Below are 19,082 nucleotides of genomic sequence, written 5' to 3' on the forward strand. Positions count from 1 at the left end.
ATGAGGGGATTTGAACCCGGTCTCCAAGCGTGATGAGCCAACGCTTTAACCATTAGGCTACCCCACCGCCCCAAATTTTAATGTGTCCATTCAACCAATAACATGGGTGTTTTTGTATATGTTTCTTTTGTCATTACATCATATACCTTCACTGAGAGAATATCCTTTAACATTTTTATTTGCATATTTAATAATCGTTCAGACATCAAAGCCCTTCTGATAACTTGTGGCACTGTCATTCTCACATGTCCACAATATCATCACACTGTCATATCATAATTATGACACAAAGCAATCTGAAAATCTGAGATTTACCATTGAGGACCGCTATTTTAGAATTCATTTCTGTTTGTTTACAAATGAGACATTTCTGATCACATGATATGCAAAATAGCTTGATGCATAGTCATTGCCGCAGCCGGTCATAACACAGATAGAGTGTGTCAAGAGTGGTCACCTTCATTGTCCAGCTGAAGGCAGAGATGATTGGCTTCTCCTGCAGGGGTATCTTATCCCTGTCATCACGGAACACAGATGGTGCTGTGGAAATCAGAGAAGTATCTGAAATAGCAAAAGGTGAGGTGAGGTGAAATTGGGTTTAACGCCGCGGTTTTGAGAATATTTTGCTCATATGACGTACGCATGCGTGTGTATGTGTATGTAACGGCTGCTTGCTGGTTTTATAGTGCCAGCCCACTGAGATACCGTACCAAGCGAGTGAAGCATGAATACCCCACTCAGCCACATTATACTGACTCTTGAGTTTGCCCAGTCCTTTGTTGTACCCATTAATGCCTTCTGTTTTGCCAGGCTGGGACCAACAAGTACCATATTTTAACGCCTTTTGGTATAACGTGGTCGGGATCGAACCCGCGACCTTCCACTCCGGCAGACGCTTCTAACCACTACACCAGGGAGGTGGTCTAAATAGTAAAAGAATAGAGGAGTAAAACACTTGTTTGAAAAAAAAAAATTGTTTGGAAACTGGGAGCTCTGCCATACCGCCTGGGATTCAAACCAATAACTAGCAGATCCTGTCAGGGTTAGGGGATTCAACTCTGCACCATGCCAACACACAGGGCAAGAACAGCTTGGACAAACCTTACAGTACAGTACTAATTATTCTCCACTCACTGGTCCTGTGGTCTAGTGGGAAATGTTGAAAGGTTTCTTTCCCTGCTCAGTGATGCCATGACACTTCTGTTTTGATTATGTTCATGATTAATCAGTTTATTTCTTGCAGATGGCAATACACAGGAACAAGGTTGTTGCTTGATCAAAGCATGTTAAGGCTATTTAATCAGGCATGTTAGAAGTGAAGACTTGGAAATCTGGGTTGTCTGACATCACTCAGCCGCTGATCAGGATGAATGAATGAAAATCACTTGTGCCACTTTGATTATTTTATTTTCTAAATTAACTCACATGATATGACATGATGATCACAATCAAGTTCATATGCATCACTCTTATGAAACTCATACACACAGGCATGCACGGACAAGGCAAATATCACAATAAAAATTCCAACCAATGATCACCAGATCCCAGCTCGACCAAGGGAGGCAACTCTTCGTAGATACTTATTTGTGCTTTGAGCAACCATTTTTGTCCACAGAAGTGGAAATGAAAATCATTAGGTGGAGAAAATCATAAGGTTCAGTCATGGATAAAACTTTATCTGTCTGTTGATTACCTGGTTGAGAATCATCGTCTGTAACCATGGGAACAGTCTTGTTGAGGTGCGAGGTATCATGAGGGCAGTTAAGGAGGCTGTCAGAGTCATACTTTGGATGCTGGGCAGCCGAAGGTAACTGGGCTTTTGGCCGCTCAGTCTAAAGTAAAATTCAGTGTTTGTTAATTCATTTTGACAATAGCATAAAAAACAGTGTGTTATTTTTTTCTGTGGATGTCCAAGAATTCAAAATGAAAAACACAAATGAACCAGTAAATCTTAACTACAATAATGATTAGTGGTTTGATTAGACAGTCTGAACAATTAAGCAAGGAAACACCAATTTTTCTTCAATCCAGCACTAATGATTTCAACACCTCTCTCAAATTCCCATGGGATTGTGGGTAGCCTAGTGGTTAAAGCTGTCACTCATCACGCTAATGGGTTGGTCGATTCCCCACATGGGTACAATTTGTGAAGCCCATTTCTGGTGTCCTCGCCCGTGATATTGCTGGAATATTGCTAAAAACGGTAAAAACACATACTCAGTCAGTCAGTACTCAAATTCTGATATAGTTTTGTTTTTTCGAAAGAACTACTAACAATGTAAATGGAGTTAATAGTGACTGAGTGAGTGAGCATGGTTAAAACACTTTTTAGCAATATTCCACCAATATGACACCAGAATTGAGCTTCACATATGGTAACCATGTGGAGAATTGAACCGGAGTCTTCAGTGTAGCAAGCGATTGCTATAACCACTATACTACCCCAAATACCCTATATATATCAATCAGCTGCAATAACTTGGTCATGAATTCAGGGATGAGAATGAAGTTTTGAGAAAACTCTGAAAACTAGCCGGGGTGTAGCATCTATGGATTTACATGATTCACAAAAATTACCCTTGGCCTTATGAAATTCCCGCTCAGCCACCGCAGCTTCCACAAATCCCAATTAACACTTATCAGAGGGGTACACAAAGTCCGCAGTCTAGACTACCAGTTGTCCGACTTCCATGTTTGTGGAAGCCGCGGTGGCTGAGCGGTCTAGGCGTCTGGGTTTGTGTGCTGACGATTAGGTGCCGGACTCTGAGGGTGTGGGTTCCAATCCCGGATGGGACTCAACCCAAAAAAGTACTAGAATCTGTACTTTACTAAGAAAGTGTAATCCCAAATATAACATATGTTACATTTGACCACTTTGGTTAAACCCATGATCACAGGTATGGTGACAAACCTAGAAACAACAATCAACATGAAGCAACATTCAAACCCATAGGTTTTGCACTCCAAAGGGAGTCAGCTGTGCACAATGATGTGCCACCTGTGCCCTAGACTAAGGCTTAGTCTCTGAATATATATAATTTTGATAGTAACAAACAAGCCCATTTATATTGAAAAGGAGCCCTAGGGAGACCAGAGATTCAGAGACTAAGAACATCTGCATTGGGGCTACACGTGCTGCGGTCATTACCAATTAGAAGTCACATCATACAACCATCAGATAACGCTATAAGTGAAAGGCATATTTATTGGCCCTCCTGTTAAGCCCTGTCCTATCTCCATGCTGTCATCACCTCATGTGGGCCGGTCAAGTGCCCCTACTGCCTAACATTTTACTGTTGGGAAACTTGGTGCAAGATCTGTGTGGAACACCAACAAAATTATTTATGAATTTGAACTTATCTCCAAATTCAAAAGTTTCCATTTGTATAATATGCGAAGAGGATACAGATAACCACCTTTTTAAACAAACTGTTCAATGGAAGTGAAAAGGCCAGCCTGTCTTCCTCTTGAAGATGCTCTGGGTATTTCTAGATACTAGATCATCCTCACTAGATTTCACCTTGCATCGTCAAATCACTTAAGGTAAACAGATTTAATTCGAGATGCTGTGCCTTTTGAATTTGGTTCTTCACGAGAAGAAGGCGACTAACGGGTCGGGTGGTCAGGCTTGCTGACTTGGTTGACACATGTCATCGTATCCCAATTGCGTAGATGCTCGTGCTGTTGACCACTGGATTGTCTGGTCCAGACTCCTCGAGCTTATTTACAGACCACCGCCATATATGGAATATAACTGAATGCGGTGTAAACCCAAACTCACTCACTCACTCACTCACTCTTCAAGAGTACTAGGTTCCTGCCATATGTTTTACTGTTGAGCAATTAGATAGAAAAAGATACTCAAAACACCACGAGAGTTTCACACAATAATCTTATATCAGGAATAAGAAAAATAACCCTTGTTTTAATTACAATTAAATCCTTAACCACATTTACAATTGGGCTGCTATGTGTGGACCCAAGTCAGACAATGAAACAATACTTTTACAACATAACATTCAGGAGGAACCTTTCCCCAAGATTTTGCTTGATTTGTCTCTTCAAGACAAGAAACTGTGCACAAGGCCTCCACTATAGCTTCATGTCACCCAATGTGCTTGTTAATTAAGAGTTAACAGATGAAAATGTGAGGCAAGATTCCAGACCACTGGTGAGGATGTTGGTCCGGCCAGCCATGGTAGTTAGATATGTTTACTTTGTAATCCCGACCCCCAAAGTCAATTAATTTTCTTGCAGATGTTAACAGACCCTGAACATGAGGAAATCTAGACTTGCTTCAATTAAGGCTTTAGAATTGCAGAGAGGGCTTGGCAGTAGGGTAATTAATGTGGTTCAGGTGCTGTGAGACAGACTACCTGTGCCCCTACTGAACGTTTGACACCACTGACCTTGACAAGGGAGACACTTCTCGCCTCCATGATGATGCCGTGAATCTCGGACAGGTTCTGTCGGACGAGGGGAAGGATCGGCCTGCAGCATGCCAACACACCCTGCTGTTCCCTTGGCAACACCTGGGATGACTGCAGCAGCATGTGGTTTGGAAACACGTACCTAGAACATACACCAGCATCTGTCAACACCGAGGTTAGTTCATGCAATACCTGATTTTCAGCTCCGTTTGGTGATAATGTGACAAAGGAGTGAGTGAGTATGGTTTTGGTCGCTTTTGCAATAATCGAAAGCAATATCATGTCAGACAAAACCAAAACTGGGCTACATGTGGGGTTGAACGCGGACAAGCTAATTCTTTAACCATTAGGCTACCCCCTGTGACAAAGGACATACTGTGCTACAGATTCATCTTTGTACCCTTAGTTCTGGATTGCATTCCACAAATACCTCAAATACATAGCGATCAAAGCACTAAGATGCTCAAGTGCTGCAACAGACATCTTAGCACTAAGGTGATTTTAACTACCACTTTACCATACTAAAGTCTGACTTAAACTCATTTCATTTGTCAGTTCTTACATTCCCATAAAACAACGGGACTATTTGGTCACAGAATTACACTGTGGGTGACACTCAGTTTTGACCTTGACCTACCAGGGACTCTCATCCTCCTGCCTGGCCACCTTGTTCCGGCCAGGCATACAGATCCCGGAGAGCCTGGTGCTGCTGTGAGTTGAACAGCTTCTTGCTCTTCCTGTACAGGTCCAGGTACTGGCTCTCCTCAAACACCCGGCTTCCGAACACCTGCACATACGCACACACACAGACAGTTAGGAAGAGAAGATCACGGCATTTCAGTGGTGCTTCAGTTACAAGTGATGCTTGAATATTACATAGGGTACATTTGGAGTGTGTGTCAGCACTGTTGTGTTAATTAGCCAATCAGAAGCTACTCTGGCACAATGGCTGATAATTGTCTCTATCAACCAATCAGCTATCAAGACCTTTCCCTGATGAGATTTTAGGCACTGTTGTGTCAATGGACCAATCAGTTTTCAGGACCTTCACTGTGATGGATTTAGGCACTGTTGTGTCAATGGACCAGTTTTAGGTACTGTTGTGTCAATGGACCAGTTTTAGGCACTGTTGTGTCAATGGACCAATCAGCTATCAGGACCCTCACTGACCTTCCCAAGCAGAGATTTGGGCACTGTTAAGGCCAATGTACAGGTTAAGGCACTGTTATGGCAAACCAACCAATCAGCTATCAGGACCCACCCTGGTACAGAATCTCAGAGCACCCTTACGTCCAGTCAAACAATCGCACCTGTTACGCCAGTCAAAACCAATCAGCTATCAGGACCCACTCCACAGAATCAGGCACAGCTGGCTACAGACCCATCAGGCACTGTTACGTCAGTCAAACAATCAGCTATCATGACCCACCCTGGTACAGAATCAGGCACTGTTACGTCAGTCAAACAATCAGCTATCAGGTCCCACCCTGGTACAGAATCAGGCACTGTTACGTCAGTCAAACAATCAGCTATCAGGACCCACCTTGGTACAGAATTCAGTCAAACAATCAGCTATCAGGGACCCACCCTGGTCAACGTCAGGCACAAGTCAAACAATCAGCTATCAGGTCCTACCTTGGTACAGATTCAGGCACTGTTACGCCAGTCAAACAATCAGCTATCTCCCCTGGTACAGTATCAGGCCTGTTACTGGCCAGTCAAACAATCAGCTAGAGTACAGAATCAGGCACCCTTACGCCAGTCAAACAATCAGCTATCGGGCACTGTTACGTCAGTCAAACAATCAGCTATTAGGTCCTACCTTGGCACAGAATCAGGCACTCTTACGTCAGTCAAACAATCAGCTATCAGCACCTACCCTGGTACAGAATCGGGCACTGTTACGTCAGTCAAACAATCAGCTATTAGGTCCTAACTTGGTACAGAATTGGGCACTCTTACGTCAGTCAAACAATCAGCTATCAGCACCTACCCTGGTACAGAATCAGGCACTGTTACACGTCAGTCAAACAATCAGCTATCAGGTCCTAACCTTGGCACAGAGTCAAACAATCAAGGGCACTGTTACAGATCAGTCAAACAATCAGCTATCAGGTCCTACCTTGGTACAGGGCATTACGTCAGCACTCAGGTTACAGATTCGCACTTTTACGTCAGTCAAACAATCAGCTATCAGGACCCATCTTGGCACAGATTCGGGCACTGATACGTCAGTCAAACAATCAGCTATCAGGACCCACCTTGGCACAGATTCGGGCACTGTTTGACAGGACATGGTAGAGGAGGTTCTTCTGTTCATTGCCCTTCTGCAGCAGTTCGTTCTTCATCTTGTCGTAGATGTACAGCAGGTAGTGTGTGTCAGTCCTCGCATACTTCACCATAAGCTCCGGCAGTGGCCTGAGATAGATAGCAGCATATTCCTTAACAACATACAGGAATAAACGCCTCTTGTCCAAGCTGTCCACAGTATTACCTTACATACAAATCACCATATGTGGCTATGCTTTAATACTATAAACAAAAGGAAAGTCATTTTAATATCCAAAACAAATCAATGTAATCCTCAGTCAGTGTTTCCGCTGACTTTATTATTTATCAGACACTGTGTCTGGCGACCTAAAATTTTACTGGTCATGAATGAAATTTGCCGGTCACATCCTATTATCATACTGTAAGTACTCATTTTAAAGTTATTTTTAGCCTGGGTATTTCCGAAACATAACAATTTTTGCGACCATGAAAGCACAGCCAAGACTGTCATTTCGCTTACCCATGATTATTTTATTTTAATACATGATTATTTACCAGACACAGTGTCCGGCTGGCTTTCAATTTACCGGTCCCCAACGAATTTTACTGGCGATTTTCAGGTATATACCGGAGAACGGAAACACTGCTCAGTGCTGTACAATTTCCAAACTCTGTCTTGTCTCTCATATCTTAGCAAACATATCACTGAATAAGGACTTTGCCATTATAGTTTGTGTACCCAAACATTAACCACTAGTTTGATTTGTATCTACCTTTATTAACTGGGCCAAATGTCTCTCAAATAATATTGTAATAAACTTTTTCTGATTGGCTGCTGACATCATGTGACCTACCTGATCCTCCAATCAGCAAGCTGATACTTCTTGTCTGTAGTCACCTGGCAGTAGACATTAAGGAGGTGAGCCAGTGATGCTCTTGAATGTTCCAGAGTCCGAGCTGCCTCTCCTGTGTCGAACATGTTGACCACATACAAGTTGAAGTCACGTTGAAGCCACTCAATGTCCGAATGAGCACCATGGAAAACCTGACAAGAAGAGAAGCTGAGTGAGAAAAAGCGGTACTACAGCTTCATCAAGTCAAACACAGTTATTTTCCTAATATTAATAACTGTCACCAATCCCGGCAATGTAAATATTCCCCAATATTCCAGCAACAATAAGTATATATTAGTGGTGGTCTTGACTAATTGAAATAACCGAAGATTGGTCGACGTGACTAAACGACCAAGCAATCGATCATAATTTCTCATAATCGAACACAAACAATTTGGGAACACTTGTTTTCATTAACAATATTTTTCACATGGTTGGTTTTGTCTGTTACATTTCGTAAGCACTACAAGCTCGTTTCAAGTCATGATTGAATTTATCTTAAAGGCTCCAAGAAATTTATGTTCCTAACATACTAGTCATCCTTTAAAGATGTGAAATTTTGCCAAAAAGCCCCACATGTGCATCATTGTGGGGCAGGACTGAAGTCCTAGAAACTCTTGGGAGTCAATTGCAAGCTGCCAAACATGGTCACCCATCCAAGGATTCTCCGAGCATCTGCCGATTTGTGACCTGAGCTCTAGCACAGGACCACGCGCCACCACTCCACTGAGCATGTGCATGTTTTATCATAGCCCCAGTGCGTCAATGATGTTTGTTTGTTTGTTGTTTTACACCGCGATCAGCAATAGTCCAGCTATATGGCGGCAGTCTGTAAATAATCGAGTTTCGACCTGACAATTCAGTGGTCAATAGCATTAGCATCGATCAACGCTGTTGGGATATGATGACATGTGTCAACCAAGTAAGCGAGACTGACCACCCAGTCCCGTTAGTTGCCTCCTATGACAAGCATGGGTTACTGAAGACCAATTCTAACCCGGATCTCCACAAGTATGTGTGTCAATGATGTAGTCCTTACCTTGACAATGTTTGGATCTGTGAACACTTCATTAAAGATGTGCATGTTGTGTCGGAGCTCCAGTGTGTCGATGATGTAGTCCTGTTCCCGTGTTGACACCTGCATCAGGCATGTCAGCCCTTGAAAACTCCTGTATGTATGGGCCTGGACAAAAAATAAAAAACGATACTAAACCTTTTGAGATTCATAGTGTCATGATACAACTTAAATAATAAGCCACTCCCTAATCTCGTGTAATATCGCATGCAATGAAGGCTCCCTGAGCACATGTGTTTGACGCCCGCCATGTTATGAGTCGCCAGATTGTCCTGGTCAGTGTGTACCTGCCCAAAGGGAACTATGACGAATAAACCGAATGAATTGGAAGCCTCTCATGTTATCACACATAGTACACAAAGAAGTGATGTGAAATGGTGTTTCAGGTACATTTCAAGATAACTGCACCTGTACAACAGATATGCAGTGCATGATTCCTTGTACTTGTCTAAAAATCAGTTTTACAGGGCAATCTCACTGATATGCCATGATGAAGTTCAACTTGAATACCTCGCACAAGCACAGGATTCTGAGCCCAGCAGTTCCTGTTTTATCTACTTAATGCTGAGCCCCAAGCTAGGCAATAAGTACCATCTTCAAATATCTATGCTGTCACATAGCTGGGAATTGAACAACAAATGTTCTGTCCTTTGGAGCAGATGCTCTGTACCCCTGACCACTGAGTGTAAGATGCTCTGTACCCCTGACCACTGAGTGTAAGATGCTCTGTACCCCTGACCACTGAGTGTAAGATGTTCTGTTCCCCTGACCACTGAGTGTAAGATGCTCTGTACCCCTGACCACTGAGTGTAAGATGCTCTGTACCCCTGACCACTGAGTTTAAGATGCTCTGTACCCCTGACCACTGAGTGTAAGATGCTCTGTACCCCTGACCACTGAGTGTAAGATGCTCTGTTCCCCTGACCACTGAGTGTAAGATGCTCTGTACCCCTGACCACTGAGTTTAAGATGCTCTGTTCCCCTGACCACTGAGTGTAAGATGTTCTGTACCCCTGACCACTGAGTGTAAGATGCTCTGTACCCCTGACCACTGAGTGTAAGATGCTCTGTACCCCTGACCACTGAGTGTAAGATGCTCTGTACCCCTGACCACTGAGTGTAAGATGCTCTGTTCCCCTTACCACTGAGTGTAAGATGCTCTGTTCCCCATACCACTGAGTGTAAGATGCTCTGTACCCCTGACCACTGAGTGTAAGATGCTCTGTTCCCCTGACCACTGAGTGTAAGATGCTCTGTACCCCTGACCACTGAGTGTAAGAAGAACAGGAACTGTTTCAACCAGCTTCTGAATTAAGAATTTTGAATTGTACAATATAATGTGATATGTATCCTAGATTACATGTCAAACAACCAACTGTGACAATGCCCTAAGCAGTATGTTCACTTCTGTGACTGTAGTGAGTGAGTTTAGCTTTACGCTGCTTTTAGCAATATTCCAGCAATATCACGGCGGGGAACACCAGAAATGAGCTTCACACATTGTACCCATGTGGGGAATCGAACCCAGGTCTTCGGCAAGACGAGTGAACGCTTTAACCACTAGGCTACCCCTCTGTCTGTAGCCACAACAGGTGAATGTGTATAAACATTGAAGAAATGTGTGAATCTGTTGATCACATGATCTGCTCACCTCCAGATCTATTGCGAGCGCTGGAACAGTCTTCAGACGGTCACACAGCTTCTTCAGCTCTGACTCGGAGTCGATGACTGTCAAGGGAGTTGATTCAATTGGACGAGGATCCTGGAAGCATAAAAAATGTGAGGTCTGAATGGTAACTACTAGTGCGTGAGTGAGTGGTTTTATGCCGCTTTTAGCAATATTCCAGCAATATCATGGCGGAGGACACCAGAAATGGGCTTCACACATTTTACCCACGTGGGAAATCGAACCCGGGTCTTCAGCATGACGAGCAGATGCTTTAACCATTAAGCTACGCCACCCCTGGTAACTACAAAATACTGGAGTCAGTCTGGCTGACAATTCGATACAAATGTCACCTCTACCAACCAACACAGATTGCTGGGGAACAGACGATCCAGTGATTGATATAATGAACAACTATCCAAGATGTCAGGTACACATCATCAACCAAGTCACCTGGCTGACAACTTGATACATGAATCACTTCCACCCACCAGCACAGATTGCTGGGGAACAGACGATCCAGTGATTGATATAATGAACAACTATCCAAGATGTCAGGTACACATCATCAACCAAGTCACCTGGCTGACAACTTGATACATGAATCACTTCCACCCACCAGCACAGATTGCTGGGGAACAGACGATCCAGTGATTGATATAATGAACAACTATCCAAGATGTCAGGTACACATCATCAACCAAGTCACCTGGCTGACAACTCAATGCATAACATAGGTCACTCCTACCTACCAACACAGACAATCCAGTGATTGATATCATTTTCCTGGCTGTCGGGTACATGGACAATAATAGGTCAAGGAGCTAGCCTGAGTTAGTGAATGAGCGAGTTTGGTTTTACGCCGCTTTCAGCAAAATTCCAGCAATATCACAGCAGGGACACCAGGAAGGGCTTCACACACTTTACCCATGACGGGAATCAATCCCAGATCTTCAGCGTGACAAGTGAACACTTTAACCACTTGCCTACCCCACCTCCCCAAGCAAGCCTGAAGAAAGAATCCATAAATCACCTCAAAAGGTACTATTGGTAATATCACTGATCCCAAAATTATAATCCTGTGAAGGAGTGGAGCGGAAATGGAGGGCTTCTGGTAACACTCAAATCCCACCTTTGCCGGGGGTACCAATAATGACATCTTTTGTGCAAATGTGAGAAATAGAACCCACTGTTTTCAGCTTGATCTGTAAATCCTCTAACCTCTATGCTATTTCAAAGAACCACCCAATGTTACCTGAGTGACAACGATTTTTGTTTTACACCGCTTTCAGCAATATTCAAGCAATAACACGGCAGGGGACACCAGAAATGGGCTTCACACATTGTACCCATGTGGGGAATCGAACCTGGGTCTTCAGCGTAACGAGCAAAAGCTTTAACCACAAGAATACCCCACCGCCACTTTTCCCTCCTGAAACACTGAATGCTAATCAACCCATACCTGTGCTTCTGTCTCCATCACTTGCTGGGGGTGATACTGTAGGTGATCAAGCTCATATTGATAAGGATGTGGGTAGCTGTAGCAAATTGAAAAACAAATAAGTTCTGGTTGTTGCTGGGGTGAGTGAAAATAACACACCAAAAACATTTTCACAACATTTCCACAACATTTCAGCATTGTCAACTTTAATCCAATCGTTCAAAAGGTTTTAAAATTAGGTTAGTATGCTGTGACCATTTTATTATTTTATAACTTTTAAAAGAATTCTTTAAACAATTTTTATGACAATCACCTAAAACGAACAAGCATTCAGTAATTTCATTTCCACAACAAGTCACACAATTTATTAAACACTTCAAACAAAAACTGGATGTACACCACAAAAATATGTCTCATAATAAGCTCATAGTCAAAAAGTCACAGCACTCAACTTACACAAAATTAGGACCCTCCATATCAAGCGGTGTGACTTTCTCTGGTAACCGCAAACTGTCTGTTCAAACCAAAAAAAATCATCTTGTCACCCCTAACAGAAAATATTGCAAGAAGATCATAGATATTTCCAGCTTATGTGTTTCTGTATTGCAAACATCAAATAAATGTAATTTTTTAAGAAAAATTGATATTTTATACTTATCCTGACTCATGATCTTTGCTTATCTCCCTTTTCATTCCAAATGGTAGTGGAACACTTTAATCCCTTGAAGTTCCCGAAGCGGACGTACAATACTCACCCACGAGTTACCTCCCTTCCTCTTTCCTGCGCAAACGTACCATGTGACGGCCCAGACTTGTCACTCTTCCTTAAGCCCACACGGATGGTTGGGCGAGCACTGAGTCCCGTATACGGCAATCTATTGTCTATATTTAGGCCTATTCTTCTAAATTAAGCTGTGTATGGTTTTGGTTATAATTACGATGGAATTTATTGACTTTGAGTCGTGTTTTCATTGTGTTGTAACTTTGTTTACAATTCATGAAATCTTGTTGTGTGTGTAAACACAGGTTGTCGCTGGCTGATCCTCACCCCCAATGTCCATCGTGTACGGATCCATGTTCATCCACCTTGCGTTGTAGCTACTGTGTTGATTTAACTGAATTACACTTTAATCACTACCATTCGGAAGGAAAATGGAGGTAAGCAAAGATCATGAGTCAGGATAAGGAAAAATAAGAAATTATGAAAGCCTGTGGTGTAGGTAACAGGTAAATACTACTTATACACAACATCTCTTGTGAATATTATTCCATTTAATACACCACTGGAAGTTTGCTTCCATAGGACAAGTCCCAGGCTCCATCCCACAATTGGGAATTTTAAGTATAAATTGTATATTTATATACTTATCCTATCTCACGGTATGCACTTCTCTCTCTTGCTTCGACACTGAGTGGAATGGTGTAAAGTTTTCTCCAAGGCCTCTCTTGTCCATTCACCCAAGCACTCCATGCTTCCCTCCTTATAAGACAGCTTCCTAGATGTCAATTACAGCACGCAGCACGCCCCACTATCTACCCACTTGACCACCTTTGAATCATTTTCTTGTTCTTGGAGCCACAACATAATCTGAGTAGCAGTGAGGTTGGGCGGGAATCCATCGCGTGAGATATAAATACACAATTTATAGTTAAATTTCCAAATTTTTAAACTTATCCTATCTCACGGTATGCACTTATCCCACGGTCGGACGGCGGGACGCAGATGCCCTATGTCTTGACAGTGCCAACAGAAGGTAACTAGTAACTGGGTGATGGGTGCTCCCAAGCGATGTGGTGTTCAGCTGCAACCTCCGAAGAAAGGCAGGATGCAACTCGATAAGTAAGGCCTTGCCTCGCCACGATCTACAAGGTACCCCCAGTAAATGAAAGTCTTTCGACAATGATCGGGCCAGCCCCTGCTTCGATAAGACCCCCACAGACACCAACCAGGGGAGGCTGAAAGAGAAGCACAACTCAGAAAGCTCACTCGTTTAACTTTTAGTTCCAGTCAACATCAAATTGATCCTCACTCCTTTACATAAGCTTAGTCAAAGGATGACCCTGGCAACTTCATGATCAGCCCGGCCTCTTGTTGGTCGAGATAGTGAGCTCCCCAAACCATGAGGAATACATTATCGAACAAATGATGAGTCGGTATAGAGACTCCAGCGCAGACATTCAGTTCGTCGAGCCACTGAAGGACTGGACGAATCGGTTCTGGAAGGCGAATCAGTTCCTTGGAGTTGTCGACCTGGAGATACGAAACGCATCACTGGATCTTGATCCACCTGTGCTGACGGTTGTCAAACAGCGCACAAATAAATTGGAGTCCCTGGGTCCGTTCTAGTTTGATTCTGCGACGTTCGGCAGCCACCCTAACAGCCGAAGCAGCTTGGTGGTGAACTGCAGTTGGCGAAGGAGTACTACTGGGTCCTGTTGCGCCTGAATGCAGTCGTCTATGTAGCTTCCGAAGGTGATCCTTGAAAGCAAACGAAACTCATGATCAGCCTGGTAATACAGGTAGAAAGGGTCGTGGAAATTCCAAATGGTAGGACCTCCCACTGTTATGGCTCCCGTTGAACATGAAGTGAAGGTAATTCCGGTGCTCTGGATGTTGGCGTCCTGAAGATCGAGGCTGATGAGGATGTCTCCCTTCTTCATAATAGTAGCGTAGTTCCAGTGGATTAAAGCCTTGGGGCTGTTGGCCTGAAGTTGAATTCTGTAAGTGAAGGCTTGAGCAGATGTGAGGAGGTCTAGCAACTCTTGCCACTGATATCACTAGAGATAGGAACGTTCATTTAGTCGAGTGAATGTAGTAGGTTCGGCACATGGAGATTGTCAGTCAATCTACAGGAGCGTTCACATTGTAAACGGAGTGATGGAGTTCGTACGATCTTAGGAACATTATGACTCACCAAACAAAGTGATGGTTCGCCAGGTGGTGTGATAAAGGTAGTAGATCGCTGCTTGAGGACCATCCGGATATAACTGCAGTGACCTCTGAACTGAGTGCTTGGGCTAATGCAGAATACTGAGTAAAGTCGAAGCGTTTCTGTCTGACACCCTCGGTAAGCAGTCTCTCTCAGCTGGCTGACGATCCCGACACAATCACTCTTACTGGTAATTGCACCATTCATCGTACAGGCAAAATTAAAGGCTGGATAGTTATCTGACTCGTGGGACCAAGACAAGTCTGTCAGGGCACTTTATAGTCACTCTAATCATCAAAATTCTTGATAAACAAACAGTTGTCCGCCATGTGCGTCATCCACGATGCAATAGTTATAAAAATCAGGACCACATGATCTTCAGTTAATCGGGCGAGTCACAACCCATAAAATCCGGGCTAAAGGATTCTAGCTACTTGACAAGACATCACTGCTGGTACCATGCTGGTAAGTGCTGATGATGTACAAGACGAACCAAGCCAAGATTGCACCCAGGGATACACCACAACACTGTTACGAGTAGTAACTGTAGGAACCTGCAGCTGGCTTAGCCCGAACCATGAGAACAAAGACTAGGTTTGATGTGGGTTAAGTGTCTTCGGAGGCATCCCAGACACAAGTAGGGTAGGCTCTGATGAACCAGTAGACTGGGAATCTTCCGTGTTGGAAGTAGCACGAGACAACAGTGGGGATTCACCAAATTAAGCTGATTCGGTGTATCAGCTCAGTTGGTAGGCAAGGTCTGAGGAACAGATGATTGACGAATGCTGACAGTTCGATGAATGCCCAGACATCTTGAACGGTTCAGCGAAAGGCAGAATGGAGAGGTGCGATCCGGCAAACTATGATTCGACGAATGTGTTGGTTTTGGTGAAATGGATTAGGCATCGGAGCACATCGAAATTTCCTGAGATCTTCAAAAATACAAATCGGAGGAAGCACTAATAAAATGTCGAGTGAGGAGACTGCAAACCGACGAGCAACGATAATGGGACGCATGATCTTGGCTTTCTTGGCGTGGCTGGGTCCTTGTTTTTTCCTCTTCCTGGGCTGGACGGTCTTTCCCATGATGTAGAATGGGAGATCAAGCGATGAAGTGTAAAACACGTCCACACTCAGGTGCGACAAGAACGAGAATGATTAAAAGATGGTCACGTGGGTAGATAGTGGGGCGTGCAGCATTCTGTAATTGACAACTAGGAAGCTGTCTTATAAGGAGGGAAGCATGGAGTGTTTGGGCAAATGGACAAGAGAGGCCTTGGGAGAAATGTTTATGGCCACTTACCTGCAAGAGACTGTTGAGCATTTGGTTTGTATTTAATCCGTGGAATGAAGGGTCGATTGCTGTTGTCAATCTTCATTTTAAACTTGAGTTGGGGACGTTCAATGTTCCGTGCTGCCAGCAGTCTGTAGGTGTTCTCCCCCCGCTGTGCTCTTCTCCTGAAATAGCAAAAGGAGTGAGTGTTGTTTTACGCCACAGTCGGATGGAACTTCTGATGATTGAAATACATGAAATGGAAAACAAAATGTTTGTTTCTGAATGCCTTTCACAGAAACTAGTACCGAGTGTGTGTTCAAGGAGCAAGGCCATTAAGTTAACTTAAGGCATGTTTGTTCTGATGATCATGATGATTCCACACTGGAGACAATCCACAATAAAAATAATATTCAGGTTTCTCAGCCAGCATTATCTAAATTCATCAAAGTAACTGCGGAAACTACCTTTTTTGTTCCAACTAGCAGCTGTTGGTGTCCTTGTTGTTGCAGTGGCAAACACCAAGTCAGCCTCTGGTTTCCTGATGCCTGAGGCTTCATCCAGACTCGAACCCTGATATAGAAGTCAGTCAGTCATTTATGGGGTACAAATGTAAATGCATATGTCTTATGTATATGCAAAAGCGTAGGGATATAATACCAAACTCAGCTTTATGTTTTAATTCATTTTATTCATATTTCATAAAATATACCATTCTATACAGTAATTTTTTTTATCCTTGTGCACGTTTTACAGAACTTAGTCTCACATAACTCCTTATAGGAGTGGCTCAACTTTTATTGCTTTTTTGTACTGAATCTATTTTATGCTCAGGTGAGACTCAAACAATCTGTCTGTCTGTCTGTAAAATATGGCAAGCACACTTTATTAATCAGCATTGTGAATTACAACACATGTGTGCACAAAAATTCGAATAACAACTTCCAAGAATATGTATTTAATCATTCTAAATAGACGAAAAAAATAATATGAACCAGTGACACTTTTTGTGCAACAAGACAACACAAGCCCCATCCAAAACAGTTGGTGTGTCAATGTTTATGTTGATAATGCAGACATAAACACAAAATAAATGAAAAATCAATCAGTCAAGCATGATCAAATGCCATGTAGCCCCTTGCAATCCACTGAATAACAACCTAAATTCAGGATAGATTGATCTCCCTGATCTGAAATCTGATACTTGACAGTCTGCCAGCCAAGCAAACTAAACTTTCCGAACATTAGTCATGAATAAGTGTTGAAAAAGGTTTATTTTGGGGGGATATGAGAAAGGTGATGAAAAAAGATCTTTTCAATGCTTACCACTCTCTCAAGAATCTGATCATTGGCATCCATGACAGCATCGAACTTGTCCTCAAGCTCAATAGCATCACTGTTGGTGGATATTTTGGCCTTGACATTCTGTTGGCGTAAGATGCTCTCTATCCTGAAATATATTTATCACAAACAAGATACAATATGCTGATAAGTACCATGAACATCATTTGTGCCAGACTTATCAGGTAGCAGTGTTTTACCGTTTGATGATCAACTTTCCGTGACCATGTTCACAATAAATGACAGAGTGTGTGAGTTTAGTTTTACACCGCACTTAGCAATATTCCAGCTATATGGCGGTGACCTGTACATATTCGAGTCTGGACCAGACAATCCAGTGATCAACAGCATGAGCATTGATCTACACAATTGGGATATGATGACATAAGTCAGCAAGCCTGACCACCCGATACTGTTAGTCGCCTCTTCCAACAAGCATGGGTTACTGAAGATCAATTCTTCACGGGTTGTAATTGACAGAGTCTCAGTTCAGTAGCCACTTACGAACATGAGGTAATCAATGTATGTATAAAATAATATTAACTTGAAAAACTTATAACAAGCAAGGCTTACAGCTGCAAGATTCTCCTGCCCTCAATGTCTAGCACATCCTTGACAGATCTGTATGTAGAGTAGAAGTCATAGTCATCGCCTGTTGGCAGGCTGTTGGAGGATCGTGTGGCTTGTAGAACACTTTTCAAGACAGTCTGAAAAATGGACAGAGTAAGGGTATATACATATATCATAGTGACAGAAATGGAATGATTCTGGAACCACAAACCCAGATGTCTCCACAACCTTCGTAACTTCCATTCTCTACCAATAGCCTTCGATCATCCTCATAATAAGAGTCCTTTATTGGAGGGCCCATGATTCGTAAGCACATGTTAAAAAAACATGTCTTGAATTGTGACAGTTAACACTAACAGTCCTCTGTTAATACTATCTCAATGCTATCATTATCTCCCATCGGGTAGTATCTGGGTACCAGATCGGATGAGCATGATGAGCTGCACATAACATTCCACTTGGCCCTTCTCACATGTTCATGGCAATGTACCTTGGTGAGATGACCAGGCTAACAAACTATCAAAAATTACTTTACAAAATCTACGAGGGAGTCTTGTGCAGTGATGTGCAATATGTGAACATCAATCAGGTCAATTCGTTCAAATTTGAGTTTTGGAAAGATTCTGACGGACTGTACTTGGTAGTTCAGCCAGCTAAACGTGGCTGGTACTTGGCTGACCCTCCCTAAAGATCCCTCGGGATCGCAGAGGTGCACATAATTCCCTTATGATCTTCAAGAGGTGTTTGATCAGAATAGAATCACAATGCATAGGCACTCGACATTTGTTAAGGGAGAGTCAATGTCGGCAGTCTGAGCCAATCAACTCAACAGTAAACTCTGGTAAACTGCACTCTTGAGTTGCGTTTTGATTGCACCAAACCAGAGACCAAACTAATGTGTGGTGGACATCATATAAAAGCGTACCCCTCTCCATGTAAAAGTTATTTTGGGTACCTGTGAATATTCATTGATGTCAGCATATCCCGGAATGATCGGTTTACTTTCACTGTTGTCGTCTTTCGCATCGTCGTTCTCCATGCTTTCATGGGACGCCGCCATTTTGATCCGAAAATGTAAAGCTAATATCATATCTGTTCAGTTTGGGAAATGAAAAATGACAGTTTCATTCCACCCATGAAAGTAGAAATAATAATAAGTACTGAATTAGAATATTTGTAATCTTTAGAG

The 19,082-nt window shown here is 42.8% G+C and overlaps 1 protein-coding gene across 1 annotated transcript; it reads right to left on the reverse strand.

Annotated features, from left to right (window-relative positions):
• Positions 1 to 406: 406 nt before the first annotated feature.
• On the reverse strand, positions 407 to 18,959 carry LOC124284835 (exosome component 10-like). Its single transcript, XM_046720955.1, is given in 16 exon segments — positions 407 to 561; positions 1,697 to 1,835; positions 4,413 to 4,575; positions 5,071 to 5,108; positions 5,110 to 5,220; positions 6,695 to 6,851; positions 7,559 to 7,749; positions 8,637 to 8,780; positions 10,324 to 10,434; positions 11,801 to 11,876; positions 12,236 to 12,293; positions 16,013 to 16,159; positions 16,438 to 16,555; positions 17,309 to 17,432; positions 17,897 to 18,030; positions 18,849 to 18,959. Coding segments are annotated over 16 exon segments (1,971 nt in total). The 5' UTR covers positions 18,954 to 18,959.
• Between the last annotated feature and the right edge of the window lie 123 nt (positions 18,960 to 19,082).

Source organism: Haliotis rubra, unplaced genomic scaffold, assembly GCF_003918875.1.
Source record: "Haliotis rubra isolate DU_JTF1 unplaced genomic scaffold, ASM391887v1 Scf346, whole genome shotgun sequence".
NCBI classification, from domain to species: Eukaryota; Metazoa; Mollusca; class Gastropoda; order Lepetellida; family Haliotidae; genus Haliotis; species Haliotis rubra.